Source organism: Acanthochromis polyacanthus, chromosome 1, assembly GCF_021347895.1.
Source record: "Acanthochromis polyacanthus isolate Apoly-LR-REF ecotype Palm Island chromosome 1, KAUST_Apoly_ChrSc, whole genome shotgun sequence".
In the NCBI taxonomy this organism is placed as follows: domain Eukaryota; kingdom Metazoa; phylum Chordata; class Actinopteri; family Pomacentridae; genus Acanthochromis; species Acanthochromis polyacanthus.
In genome coordinates this window covers 50,075,564-50,088,890 of record NC_067113.1, presented here as the reverse complement: position 1 = coordinate 50,088,890, position 13,327 = coordinate 50,075,564, and the positions used below count along the sequence as shown (strand labels likewise).

Here is a 13,327-nt window from a genome sequence, read left to right as displayed (position 1 = left end):
GCAATGAGAAGGGGGGGTCTATGCAGTTTTCCCAATAAAGTAGATTTCTAAATTAATCTAAAACTTTTGCTTCATTCTGACTGAAGTTAAACAGAAATATGATGCTCAACCAAGTCTGAACTGCCTGACATTCCTATCGCACAAAATAAGAATATTCATGAAATTGTAGCTCCATATGTCAAATACTTTCCGGGATAACACTTAGTTCTACTTGGATTAGGTTTTGTTAGGTTATTTAGCAATACTGTTGTTTTGTGGTACAACAATTAGGTATGACAGTTCAACAAAAACTATTTTCTTTTCATTTATGTGAAGTATCTTATATTAAAAAGTACCCGATATGTTTTAAGCTACTGTGTGTATGATATAGTTATAACTTTGCATTACGCCATACTTTTTCTTTTTAAATTTTAACCCAACGATCATCAGAGATTTTTGTGATATCTTCGCGACATATTCTGAATCAATATCATAAGGAATAACTAATAATTCAGCTCTTATCTTTAATATTTACTGAGATATTGTCATCAAAACATAGCTTCAAATTTCAAGGTGCAAAATGTTTTCCGAACAAAAACCAACATTTTTGGCAAGTTAACAGCAGATCAGATTAGAGCCCAGATAAATGTCACACAGAGTTCTAGTAGCAGACACATCTCTACATCAAGTGTTCAGAGGAGGCTGACCAATCAGGACTTTATGGTCAAACAGCGGCTAAGAAACTACTACTAAGAAAAAGCAACAAGCAGAAGAGATTAGTTTGGGCCAAGAAACACAAGGAATGAACATCATCGGCTGCCCCCTCCCCTCCCTGATGGACATTTACACCTCCCGCTGCATTAAAAGGGCAGGAAACATCATCAAGGACAACTTCCACCCTGGTTCCGACCTGTTTGTCCCGTTGCCCTCAGGAAGGCGCTACAGGTGCATCAGAACCAAAACAAACAGACTCAAAAACAGTTTCTTTCCAAAAGCCATCACCACTCTGAATTCAAACATGCACTGACATTCCAAACCTCCCCCCCGCCAGACTACCTCAAAACCGTCTACTGTGCAATACGGACTATTCTAATGTGCAATATCACACTGACCATGCACTTTTATTCTTTTTAACTGTTTTAACTTATCCTTTTTTGTGATTTTTATTACATGTATCTTGCACTGATGGAGATGCTCTAAATCTCATTGTACTTGTGTATAGTGACAATAAAAGGCATTCTATGCATTCTATTAGACCAGTGGAAATCAGTGCTTTGGTCTGATGAGTCCAAATTTGAGATCTTTAGTTCTACCAGCCATGTAGATAATTCCATATGTGTTCATAGTTTTGATGCCTTCAGTGAAAATCTACATGTAAATAGTCATGAATCTTTTTTTTCAATGAGATGACAGACATGAAGTTACAGTGCCTTGTGAAAGTATTCGGCCCCCTTGAACATTTCAACCTTTCACCACATTTCAGGCTTCAAACATAAAGATATAAAATTTTAATTTTTTGTCAAGAATCAACAAGTGGGACACAATCGTGAAGTGGAATGAAATTTATTGGATATTTTAAACTTTTTTAAACAAATAAAAACCTGAAAAGTGGGGCGTGCAATATTATTCGGCCCCCTTGCATTAATACTTTGTAGCACCACCTTTTGCTGCAATTACAGCTGCAAGTGGCTTGGGGTATGTCTCTATCAGTTTTGCACATCGAGAGACTGAAATTCTTGCCCATTCTTCCTTGCAAAACAGCTCGAGCTCAGTGAGGTTGGATGGAGAGCGTTTGTGAACAACAGTCTTCAGCTCTGCCCACAGATTCTCGATTGGATTCAGGTCTGGACTTTGACTTGGCCATTCTAACACCTGGATACGTTTATTTGTGAACCATTCCATTGGAGATTTGGCTTCATGTTTTGGATCATTGTCCTGTTGGAAGATAAATCTCCGTCCCAGTCTCAGGTCTTTTGCAGACTCCAACAGGTTTTCTTCCAGAATGCTCCTGTATTTGGCTCCATTCATCTTCCCATCAATTTTAACCATCTTCCCTGTCCCTGCTGAAGAAAAGCAGGCCCAAACCATGAGGCTGCCACCACCATGTTTGACAGTGGGGATGGTGTGTTCAGGGTGATGAGCTGTGTTGCTTTTACGCCAAACATATGGTTTTGCATTGTGGCCAAAAAGTTCGATTTTGGATTCATCTGACCAGAGCACCTTCTTCCACATGTTTGGTGTGTCTCCCAGGTGGCTTGTGGCAAACTTCATACAAGACTTTTTATGGATATCTTTGAGAAATGGCTTTCTTCTTGCCACTCTTCCTTAAAGGCCAGATTTGTGCAGTGTACGACTGATTGTTGTCCTATGGACAGACTCTCCCACCTCAGCTGTAGATCTCTGCAGTTCATCCAGAGTGATCGTGGGCCTCTTGGCTGCATCTCTGATCAGTCTTCTCCTCCTACTTTAAACAGAACCCTGAGACTATCACAGAGCAGGTGCATTTATACGGAGACTTGATTACACACAGGTGGATTCTATTTATCATCATCAGTCATTTAGGACAACATTGGATCATTCAGAGATCCTCACTGAACTTCTGGAGTGAGTTTGCTGCACTGAAAGTAAAGGGGCCGAATAATATTGCACACCCCACTTTTCAGTTTTTTATTTGTTAAAAAAGTATAAAATATCCAATAAATTTCGTTCCACTTCACGACTGTGTCCCACTTGTTGTTGATTCTTGACAAAAAATTAAAATTTTATATCTTTATGTTTGAAGCCTGAAATGTGGCGAAAGGTTGAAAAGTTCAAGGGGGCCGAATACTTTCACAAGGCACTGTATAAAGACATCCTTGGATGCTTCATAATCAGCAGCTACTGTACACTCACAGAGCACTTCATTATAAATATGCAACTAAAACTGCGTGAAACCTCACTTTGGATTCCACGCTGACGCGGCTGCATCATATTCCTGTAGATTTGTCAGCTGCACGTGCATCCAGTGAAGATCACATTCCACCACATCCCAGAGGTGATCTACTGGGTTCACTGGGGAGGCATCGAAACCAGTTTGAAGCGGCTTCTTCTTTGCGACACAACGCTTCATCATGCTTAAAGCAGCAGTCGGAGGATTGTGAATCGCAGCCATAAAGGGATACACATGCTCAGCAGCAATACTCAATCGATTGGTATGAAGAGGTCCACGCTGAGCCAAGAAAACATTCCCCGCATGAACACGCCACCAGCAGCAGCCTGGACAGTCGGCACACTGTTGACGCCAAATCGTGAACCTACCATCTGCAGCCTCAGTAGAAATGGAGATTCATCAGGCCAGGGTAAATTTTTCCAGACTTCAGCTGTCCAGTTTTGGTGATTAGATTTCAGTTCTTGGCTGGCAGGAAAGGAACCCAACGTGGTGTTCTGCTGTTCTGCCGTTTGACATGTAGTGAATTCTGAAAGGCTTTTCTGCTCACCAAGCTTGTAGAGTTACTGTAGCCTTTTCATCAGCGCAAATCATTCAAAGAAAACCAAACAAGAACAAAACACAAAAGAATATCATGACTCACCTGGAAAAAATATTTTCTTTCAGAGGGATCCTCCAGTAATGAATGCACCAGCTCCACAAAGTTCACCTCCGATTCCTCAACCTGGTTGATGGTTACCTGATGTGTATACAAAATAAATACAATAAAATTCAAATCAAGGGAGGAAATAAACTTTTGCTCACGTCTGCTACTGTTTAATAGTCTACTCCATCAGATATCTTTAATTGGAAAAGAATACAGAGGAAAAACTGTTTATTGCTGCTATTAAACTAAAGTTTTCAGTAAGTTTGAACAACCCATTAGTAAAAGGAATAAATTGAGTTAAAGTTGACTTACATGGTGATCCTTGGCAGTGCTGACTGGAGCTTTTATTCTGTCCAGATGTGGCTGAATGGTCTGCATGTCTGCTGGATGTTCCCCTCGACACATCTCCAGAACCAGCTGGTTTTACACACAACACAAAGACATCACACTTACAAATCTCCTGGACTGCAGCTACAGAGGAATTATGCTTTATGGTTGCTTTCTCTTCTGTGTGACTGAAATTATAAATAGTAAACACAAATGTTTGACTGTTACGACTCACTTAATTATATGGGAAGAAATTAAATAAACTGCCCTAGCACAGAATTTAAAATAGTCACCATTTTCTCCGTAGCCACATAAAGCGTTTGATCGCTTTTAAATTTACCTGTTAAAAACTACTACAAAATACGTCTTCAGTGTAATCAAGCAGTAAATCCTACTGACCCTGGCCCTGAGTCCCAGGATCAGCTGAGCCCTCTGACTGTAACTCATCAGCTCTGGGACCAGCTCCGTCACCGTGGTAACAAACTCCTCCAGCATCCCATAGTGATCCACAAGTCCCTGCTGCACAACTTGCCACACTGCAGCTGATAAGAGCCGTAAGGGAGGGGCCAGGAGCCGCAGATAATGGATTGGAAGGTCATTGCCTGAAGCCAAGGAAAGCAGAAATGTAAACACAAAGATGTTTTAACGTTTCATGCAACTGGCTATTTGGTCCCAACCTGAAATATAGAGAGATCTAATGTGCGTCAACAGGCAGTAGTAAATGTTTCAAATTCAAATAATTATCCACACTTTGATGGAAAACAAGAGCAAGCACACACAAGTTAAGACAGGTATTTGGATTAACTCTAAATACTCAGGTTATAATGCAAAACACAAAGTGGAGAAACGCAGCTATGCAGTCAGTGTCTGTAAGTTGTATTGGGAATTTGTGAGCAATTAAATGAAACGTCGAATACGGTCAAAATCCATTTTTATTGTGCTACAATCAGAATGAGCAGCTGCCTCACAGTCCACCAGGTTTGTTTAATTTCTAGAGCTGTTTCTGCTCACTCTAAAACGTCTCAGCCATGAGCAAAACACACCAAATGTTCGGCTGCAGGCTGCAAGAGTGAACACAAGAGTCTTCATGCACTCCCAGCATCTGAGGAACTGCAGACTAAGTGGATTACTTTTATTATTGATGACAACATCACCACCAAAATAGCAAAATCCTTAATGTAATGGGGCTAATGCTAACTTCAGCTTTGATCACAGGTCAGAGTTCTGTGGAAACTACACAGCTGGGGGATATTCAAGACCAATTTCAAACCCCTAAACAATGACTCGGTGGATTACTGCGTTTTCATGTTGCCTCTTGAACGTCAGTGCAACCTATGGCTCACTTGTTGTTTACATCTGTTTGCTTCTCTCCTGTTCTCGGTGCTCGCCTATGTTGCATTTGAAATACAATTAAATTTCCAAAAAAGCTGTTCTCTTTCACACATCTTTCTGTTTCTGTTGTAGGACCATGGAAAGAGCATAAAATAGTGACTGAAACGCAGCCCATTAAGACCACATGTTACAGTGTCTTGTGAAAGTATTCGGCCCCCTTGAACGTTTCAACCTTTCGCCACATTTCAGGCTTCAAACATAAAAATACAAAATTTTAATTTTTTGTCAAGAATCAACTACAAGTGGGACACAATCGTGAAGTGGAACGAAATTTATTGGATATTTTATACTTTTTTAACAAATAAAAAACTGAAAAGTGGGGTGTGCAATATTATTCGGCCCCTTTACTTTCAGTGCAGCAAACTCACTCCAGAAGTTCAGTGAGGATCTCTGAATGATCCAATGTTGTCCTAAATGACTGATGATGATAAATAGAATCCACCTGTGTGTAATCAAGTCTCCGTATAAATGCACCTGCTCTGTGATAGTCTCAGAGTTCTGTTTAAAGTGCAGAGAGCATCATGAAGACCAAGGAACACACCAGGCAGGTCCCAGATACTGTTGTGGAGAAGTTTAAAGCCGGATTTGGATACAAAAAGATTTCCCAAGCTTTAAACATCTCAAGGAGCACTGTGCAAGCAATCATATTGAAATGGAAGGAGTATCAGACCACTGCAAATCTACCAAGACCCGGCCGTCCCTCTAAACTTTCACCTCGAACAAGGAGAAGACTGATCAGAGATGCAGCCAAGAGGCCCATGATCACTCTGGATGAACTGCAGAGATCTACAGCTGAGGTGGGAGAGTCTGTCCATAGGACAACAATCAGTCGTACACTGCACAAAGCTGGCCTTTATGGACGAGTGGCAAGAAGAAAGCCATTTCTCAAAGATATCCATAAAAAGACTTGTTTGAAGTTTGCCACAAGCCACCTGGGAGACACACCAAACATGTGGAAGAAGGTGCTCTGGTCAGATGAAACCAAAATCCAACTTTTTGGCCACAATGCAAAACGATATGTTTGGCGTAAAAGCAACACAGCTCATCACCCTGAACACACCATCCCCACTGTCAAACATGGTGGTGGCAGCCTCATGGTTTGGGCCTGCTTTTCTTCAGCAGGGACAGGGAAGATGGTTAAAATTGATGGGAAGATGAATGGAGCCAAATACAGGAGCATTCTGGAAGAAAACCTGTTGGAGTCTGCAAAAGACCTGAGACTGGGACGGAGATTTATCTTCCAACAGGACAATGATCCAAAACATGAAGCCAAATCTACAATGGAATGGTTCACAAATAAACGTATCCAGGTGTTAGAATGGCCAAGTCAAAGTCCAGACCTGAATCCAATCGAGAATCTGCGGGCAGAGCTGAAGACTGCTGTTCACAAACGCTCTCCATCCAACCTCACTGAGCTCGAGCTGTTTTGCAAGGAAGAATGGGCAAGAATTTCAGTCTCTCGATGTGCAAAACTGATAGAGACATACCCCAAGCCACTTGCAGCTGTAATTGCAGCAAAAGGTGGCGCTACAAAGTATTAATGCAAGGGGGCCGAATAATATTGCACGCCCCACTTTTCAGGTTTTTATTTGTTAAAGTTTAAAATATCCAATAAATTTCATTCCAGTTCACGATTGTGTCCCACTTGTTGTTGATTCTTGACAAAAAATTTAAATTTTATATCTTTGTTTGAAGCCTGAAATGTGGTGAAAGGTTGAAATGTTCAAGGGGGCCGAATACTTTCACAAGGCACTGTAACTGGCAGTCACTCACTCTAAAGCTATTTTAAAGCTGCAACTCTGCGCCACTAAAATACAGATTATAAGTTGGTTAAATGTTGTTCAACAGACTCACAAGACATAAGCTAAAAATGATGTTGCTTTGAATTTGGTGATATTTCTATGTACAATAATCATAAGAAAAAGTTAAGTGATTTTAAAAAAAGTCCTGATCTCAAACACTCAACCATGTCGGCTACTGTGTGGCCAACTGTTTCCTGTCAGTAAGAAAAAATAAGATAATCTTTTATTGCTCCAATGCCTGGGGATATTTACATTGTTACAACAGCAAAATTTCTACAACAGCAATAAGCATATGTATAATAATAATAATCATAATATGTGCAAGGATGAAAAATTTAAATCAAGAAATACAGTACTAATACACTGTAAACAATAGCAATATACAGTGGCTTGTAAAATAAATGTAAAAGTGCAAGATGCAGCAGTACAAAAATTACTGTGCAGATTTTATTACTGCAAACAATCTCACACACACAGAGAGAGTTTTCTTCCTGAAGGGTATCGTGGACAGCAGCATTTAAAGCGACAGACACTGAAAATGCCCATTTAGAGCAGAACCAAAACCAGGTATCATACAGTCATAGTAAAATTAACCATTTTGCAGTATTTTGAGCAGAACATTAACATACACATTCTGTGGACATGTGAGACTTTTGTTAATTTGCTTTAAAGTAGCACAATATGCATCCTTGAACAAGTCAATAAGCAGTATGGAAATGTTGATGTTTTCCAACACTTTGCTCAGTTTACAGGGTGGGGAAGCAAAAATGTCCTGTCAGGTAAAAACAACTATAAATTGGTATAACTTTTTTATTCTTTGGAATTTTGAACTGATTTCTTGAAGAACACAAATTTAAAGCTTTCAGAACATGTTTATTCAATATGTCCTCCATCAGCCATGATGAAGGCCTCTGAAAGATACAGCCTCTGAAAGAGGTACAGGCCCTCCTGATATCCTCCTTGGGGTACGCCTCCCATTCCCTGGAGAATGCAGCCTTAAGTAACTCCATATTGGCATGAGGGGTGGCATTAGTCCTCAACTCAATGGCGCCCCATCAGAAAAAATCCAGGGGGTTTAGATGAGGTGAGCTCGGGGGCCAAATGCCTTTGGGCCAGAAGTTCGCCATATTCTACTCACAGAACTTTTGGACCTTGATTGATGTGTGAGCAGGAGCCCCATCTTGCTGCCACACATAGTTGTTGGCAGGGCAGGTGGCCTTCAGCCAGGGCAAAACGGTGTATCTCAGAACTTTGTAGTACACATCAGCCCCAATTTTCTGATCTGGCTTGAAGAAGTAGGGGGGCATCTTATTGCCATCTGAGCCCAAGACTCCCAGGACCATCTGGAGATCTCTTGGTGCCCAAACTGGATTGTCTGGCATGCTGGATGCCGCAAATGGTCTTCTCACTGATGCCAACAATCTTGGCAAGGTCCTTCTGAGGGATTTGGGCATCCAGGAGATCACAAACCCTATTGTGTTTTGCTTGTTGCTTGCTCACTTCACAATGCACCAAGGTCTGACAAATACTAAAGAGATTGGTTAAAGGTAAGGAACTTTGATTTTAATTAATGTTTTGATTACCCTCACCGTTCGGGCAGGACATTCAAATTTGGCAATAGAACATTTTTGCTTCCCCACCCTGTATTAGTAAAAAACAGTTGTGTTTATCTGGCTAGTCACATGAGAAACTACACCACCCTTCAAAAGTTTGGGCTCACTCAGAAATGTCCTTATTTTTGAAAGAAAAGCGTTTTTTCCAATGAAGATAACATTAAATGAATCAGAAATACAGTCTAGACATTGTTAATGTGGTAAATGACTATTCTAGCTGGAAACAGCTGATTTTTCATGGAATAGCTACATAGGGGTACAGAGGAACATTTCCAGCAACCATCACTCCTGTGTTCTAATGCTACATTGTGTTAGCTAATGGTGTTGAAAGGCTAACTGATGACTAGAAAACCCTTGTGCAGTTATGTTAGTACATGAATGAAAGTGTGAGTTTCATGGAAAACATGAAATTGCCTGGGTGACCCCAAACTTTTGAATGACAGCGTATATTTGGACCTTCCAATGAGATCATTTTAAGAACTAGCTTTTCATCTAACTTTCCAGAAAATTCATACTATCTAGACAAGAAAAAAAACTCAAAATATTAATTTCTACGGTCCTCACATACAAGTAGCTTTTAAAATATGCAGTAAAATGTTCAGATTTTTACTTTGAATATTTTGCTTTGGCAAAACAAAACCGTTTTATTACAACATGTACATTATTATGTTTTCAACTGCATTTTTGTGTTGCGTAAATATGACAGTATTCGTTACCAGTGTGTCTGACAGGAAACAGGCTGCTACGTTGTTTTATTCATGTTGCTGGAAAGAGGAACTAAACATCCCAAACCACTTTCAACAAATGCAAACCAGCAGTGGCAGCTGGTAAACGCAATTTATCTGAACTTGTACAAACATTCTGAGTCAACAGCATCCACCTGACACTTCATATGCCACCATATTCATAAGTGAGCATGATTTATGGTGGCAAAGTGCCGTGTAGAATAATGACATGACAGTGGTGCTCTCAGGTGCACTGACAGCAGCATCCATCAAACTCACAACATGACTTAAACAACTTATTGCTGACCTTTATACACAGGAGACTGCACAGACTATTGGATTTTATGACAGATGCAATGCAGGAAATAACGACAATCATCAGTTATAAAAGCAGGTGGCAGAATTTGTTTAGCCAAAGCACTGATCCACTGATGGAAAACAGCCTCCAGTTTCTAGTGATGCTCACTGATCACTGAGGATCAAGTTGGAACCGCTGCAGGAATATTAATGGAGAATAAAAGCAGCCCATTCCCACCATCGGCGTTAAGGTCACTGGAAACTGACTGCTGCCGACACAAAGATCGGAGATCACAGAGGAATGATATTTTGATGAGGATACACGCACCTCGGTTGCTTCCACTTTCAGTTCCGCGTTTTATTTCCATTTAGCAGCTGACCGAGAGAGAAAAATGGCCAGATGTCGCCTTCGGGTTGTAGCTACCAGGAAAAAAACCACACATAAAGGCTGATGAATGAATTCTACTAATTTCTGATTAGTAAAACAAACATCTGCGGTCGCCAACCCATTAAACGCGAGCGCAAATTTGCGGGACGTGTTGACAGGCGCTCGCCTTTATCCTCGCATTTGGGGAGGAGAGACAGAACAAAGGTTTCTGGTCTCATCCGCCTCAGTCCAGATCACGGCAAGCCCTCTTTCCTGGTTGGTTGACGAAGACCGGATCAAGCAGGCGGTTTGGATGCTGGGGCACTAGATGGCGCTACTAGGTCATAATCCAATGATGTGGAAGGATGCTGAGCTGACAGAACCAGAAGATCCTCCAGTACAGCAGGGGTGTCAAACTCAGTTCCTGGAGGACCACTATCCTGCATGTTTTAGATATTTCCTTCTTCCAACACACCTGATTCAAATGATCAGGCTCGTTATCAGGCTTCTGCTGAGCTTGATGATAAGCTGATCATTTGAATCAGGTGTGTTGGAAGAGGGAAACATCTAAAACATGCAGGATAGTGGCCCTCCAGGAACTGAGTTTGACACCCCTGCACTACAGTGAAACCAGAGATGCCATAAGTCTTGCATTCAGACTTCAGTCAACTTAGAATATATTATTAACTCTTAGATGCATAACTGGGTCAAAAATGAGCATCAATATCTTTGCTATGACAAGTTTTTATCATTTCATATTCCAGTTACTCTCCAAAAAACATGTTTTTGATTTCATTCATTTAAAAATTTAAGTTACCTTTTATATTGATTTTTTTAACCTTCGATACTACCTGTATTTATATTTTTGCCTCCACAGATTAAATATGGCTTTGCTGAAAGAAGAAAGAGTTGAACTGGTACTTCTCACTGGATGTGAAGGATGGGCATCGAAAGACAGCAGATGAATTTAATGCACATCATCCAAGGATAATTCCATTTGGCTTTTCCACAGTGGCGAAGGTGGTGAAAAAGTTTAAAGAAATGGAGGTGAAGTGGACATCGAGTTTTGGGGCAAGCATGAATTTTAACAATGAGCCATTCTTTAGTTTCGGCTGATACATTTGTTGGTCCAGACCAGGGTTTGTCCACGACGCTGTCCGTTCACAGTTCACATCTTTCTGCTGCAACCTGCTGCCTACATTTTGCACGTTAAACAAACTACATGGGTGAACAAATCATCAAGTTTGTTATGTAGCAATTCTGAGTAACAGTTTTTGAATTCATAAATAAGCTTATTTCCCCGCAGCAGTGACGTAAAAACTTTGGTATGATGTGCATTTAAGTACACGTGCCTCATGACATGTTTAGATTTCTATTGCACAAACATAATCAAGAAGGAGGTTCTTGTGCCAGAAAACAAATTTACATAAGACACAATGTAATGCCTAATACAAAAAACAAGATGCAAGTATGACACTTTACTGAAGAGACAAAATTACAACACAGAAAATTATAAAGCAATACTGGCAATGATTTTGAGATACTAACGTGATATTATACAGGACAATGAAATTTTGCACGTAAAAAATTACATATTGGACCTGTTTGACATTATCATACAATTTGTGCATATACAGATGTATGTATGTATGTGTGTGACAAATTGGAAGTAACTACTTGCCAGACAATGTTTTGCTGTTTGTGCTCCTCAAGTCAGCAGGATGACAGCTGTCTGCAGAGATCATCGAGTCGGTCTCTTATTTTGTCAACAGTGACCCGGAAGTGCTTGCTAACTGGTCATTTAAAAAAAAGAAAAACAAAATACAGTTTGTTTGATCTACACAAACCTACAAACCTTGAAACAGAAAGTCGCCCACTGAATGAAAATGTACAAACGTATAGGTTTCTTGTAGCCTGCTAACTAAATAAATAATTAGATGCAGCGGCTAGCAGAGCTAAGCTAACTGACGCGCTGCTGGAAAGACTGGAAGTCCAAGCTTTTCTAAACTACTTCAGAGAGACCATACCGTTAGAAATGTTAAGTGGCTATGTCCGCAGTAAACACCGGTCTTGTCGAAGCGTGTCGTTCAGTTGACAGAGAACTCGTAGCTGTTGTGCTAAACTGTAAACAAACTGTTTCTGACGAACATTCAGGTTGAGAATCAGCGCTGTTGCTGCATCAGCGCCCCCTGCTGCTCCGGAGAGTGAAATGTCTAATAAAGAAACATTTCTGCATGTTCCACTTGCAAAGTTGGTCATATTTTTTGTGCTATCTTGTTTTTAAAAACAAAACATTATGGATAATCATTTAATTTGATTTATCAAGTGAAAACCCCAAACATTTAGGTTGTAACTCCTCAAATTTGAGGATTCGCTGCTTTTAAATCATTAAATGATAGTTAAAAAGAACCGTTGGGGAGACAGAACAAGCCCTCTGAAGCTGCAATTGGCATATTACACATAGAATTTTTGGGCTTGTTTTCTTCTTCCTTTTTAGATTAGCTCTGATTTAACTTTGTCACTGCACGGCTTACAAAGACCAATCCAACGAAATTCAGTTTAGTACGTAAAAAGAAGTGCAAAATGTGCAGTATGGTGTAGACACTGTGTTATAGTTTAAACAGAAACAGCAGAATGGGCATACGGATGCCATCAGAGTCCAGTCCTGATGGCATCCATAGGCCGACATACACTTTCGGTCGCAGCGCCACCTGGTGGACGTGCGTGGATTCGGCGACCAGCAAGGATGCAAGGACCCGTCCATCACTGGTTGCAGCTTTAATGTTTCTTTTGCTGTACCAGTGAAGCTATTACATTTTTTTTTTTTTGCATAAATCTGATCTGGATTCCCATCGTTTGGCCTGGATTGTATTCGTATATATTTATATACAATTATCATGATTATCATATGAGGGATCGCTCATCAGAATACATCTTTACTGTCACTATCGGTTAAAATTTTAATTTAAAACTTAATAATATATATAAGAAAAAATGGTTGTCATCATTTTTCCCAGAACAGAATAGTGCAACCAGAATGAGTGCAAGCAAAAAGAAAGTGACTGGTAAATGGAGGTTATTTAATGGTTCATAAGTCTGACAGCTGAGGGGAAGAAATTGATTTTGTGGCGGGAAGTTCTGGTCTGTATGGACCAGGGGTGTCCAAACTTTTTTCACTGAGGGCCACATACACACGTGGACAAAATTGTTGGTACCCCTCAGTTAAAGAAGGAAAAACCCACAATTCTCACTG

At 40.3% G+C, this 13,327-nt stretch overlaps 1 protein-coding gene across 3 annotated transcripts in view; it reads right to left on the bottom strand.

Moving 5' to 3' along the window:
* zgc:113263 (uncharacterized protein LOC503753 homolog) overlaps positions 1 to 12,243 on the bottom strand; it is a 33,868-nt gene extending 21,625 nt beyond the window's left edge. The window contains exons 1-5 of one of the 3 annotated variants that reach the window (XM_051948880.1): positions 12,102 to 12,243; positions 11,756 to 11,867; positions 4,278 to 4,480; positions 3,864 to 3,968; positions 3,549 to 3,644 (exon numbers count right to left, since the gene is read on the bottom strand). In XM_051948880.1, coding sequence (XP_051804840.1) covers positions 3,549 to 3,644; positions 3,864 to 3,968; positions 4,278 to 4,480; positions 11,756 to 11,819 — 468 coding nt within the window. In that variant the 5' untranslated portion in view covers positions 11,820 to 11,867; positions 12,102 to 12,243. Of the gene's footprint in view, positions 1 to 3,548; positions 3,645 to 3,863; positions 3,969 to 4,277; positions 4,481 to 10,035; positions 10,387 to 11,755; positions 11,868 to 12,101 lie in introns of those variants that run through there. The other 2 variants (XM_051948888.1, XM_051948897.1) reach the window with 2 other exon arrangements.
* Positions 12,244 to 13,327: the final 1,084 nt, after the last annotated feature.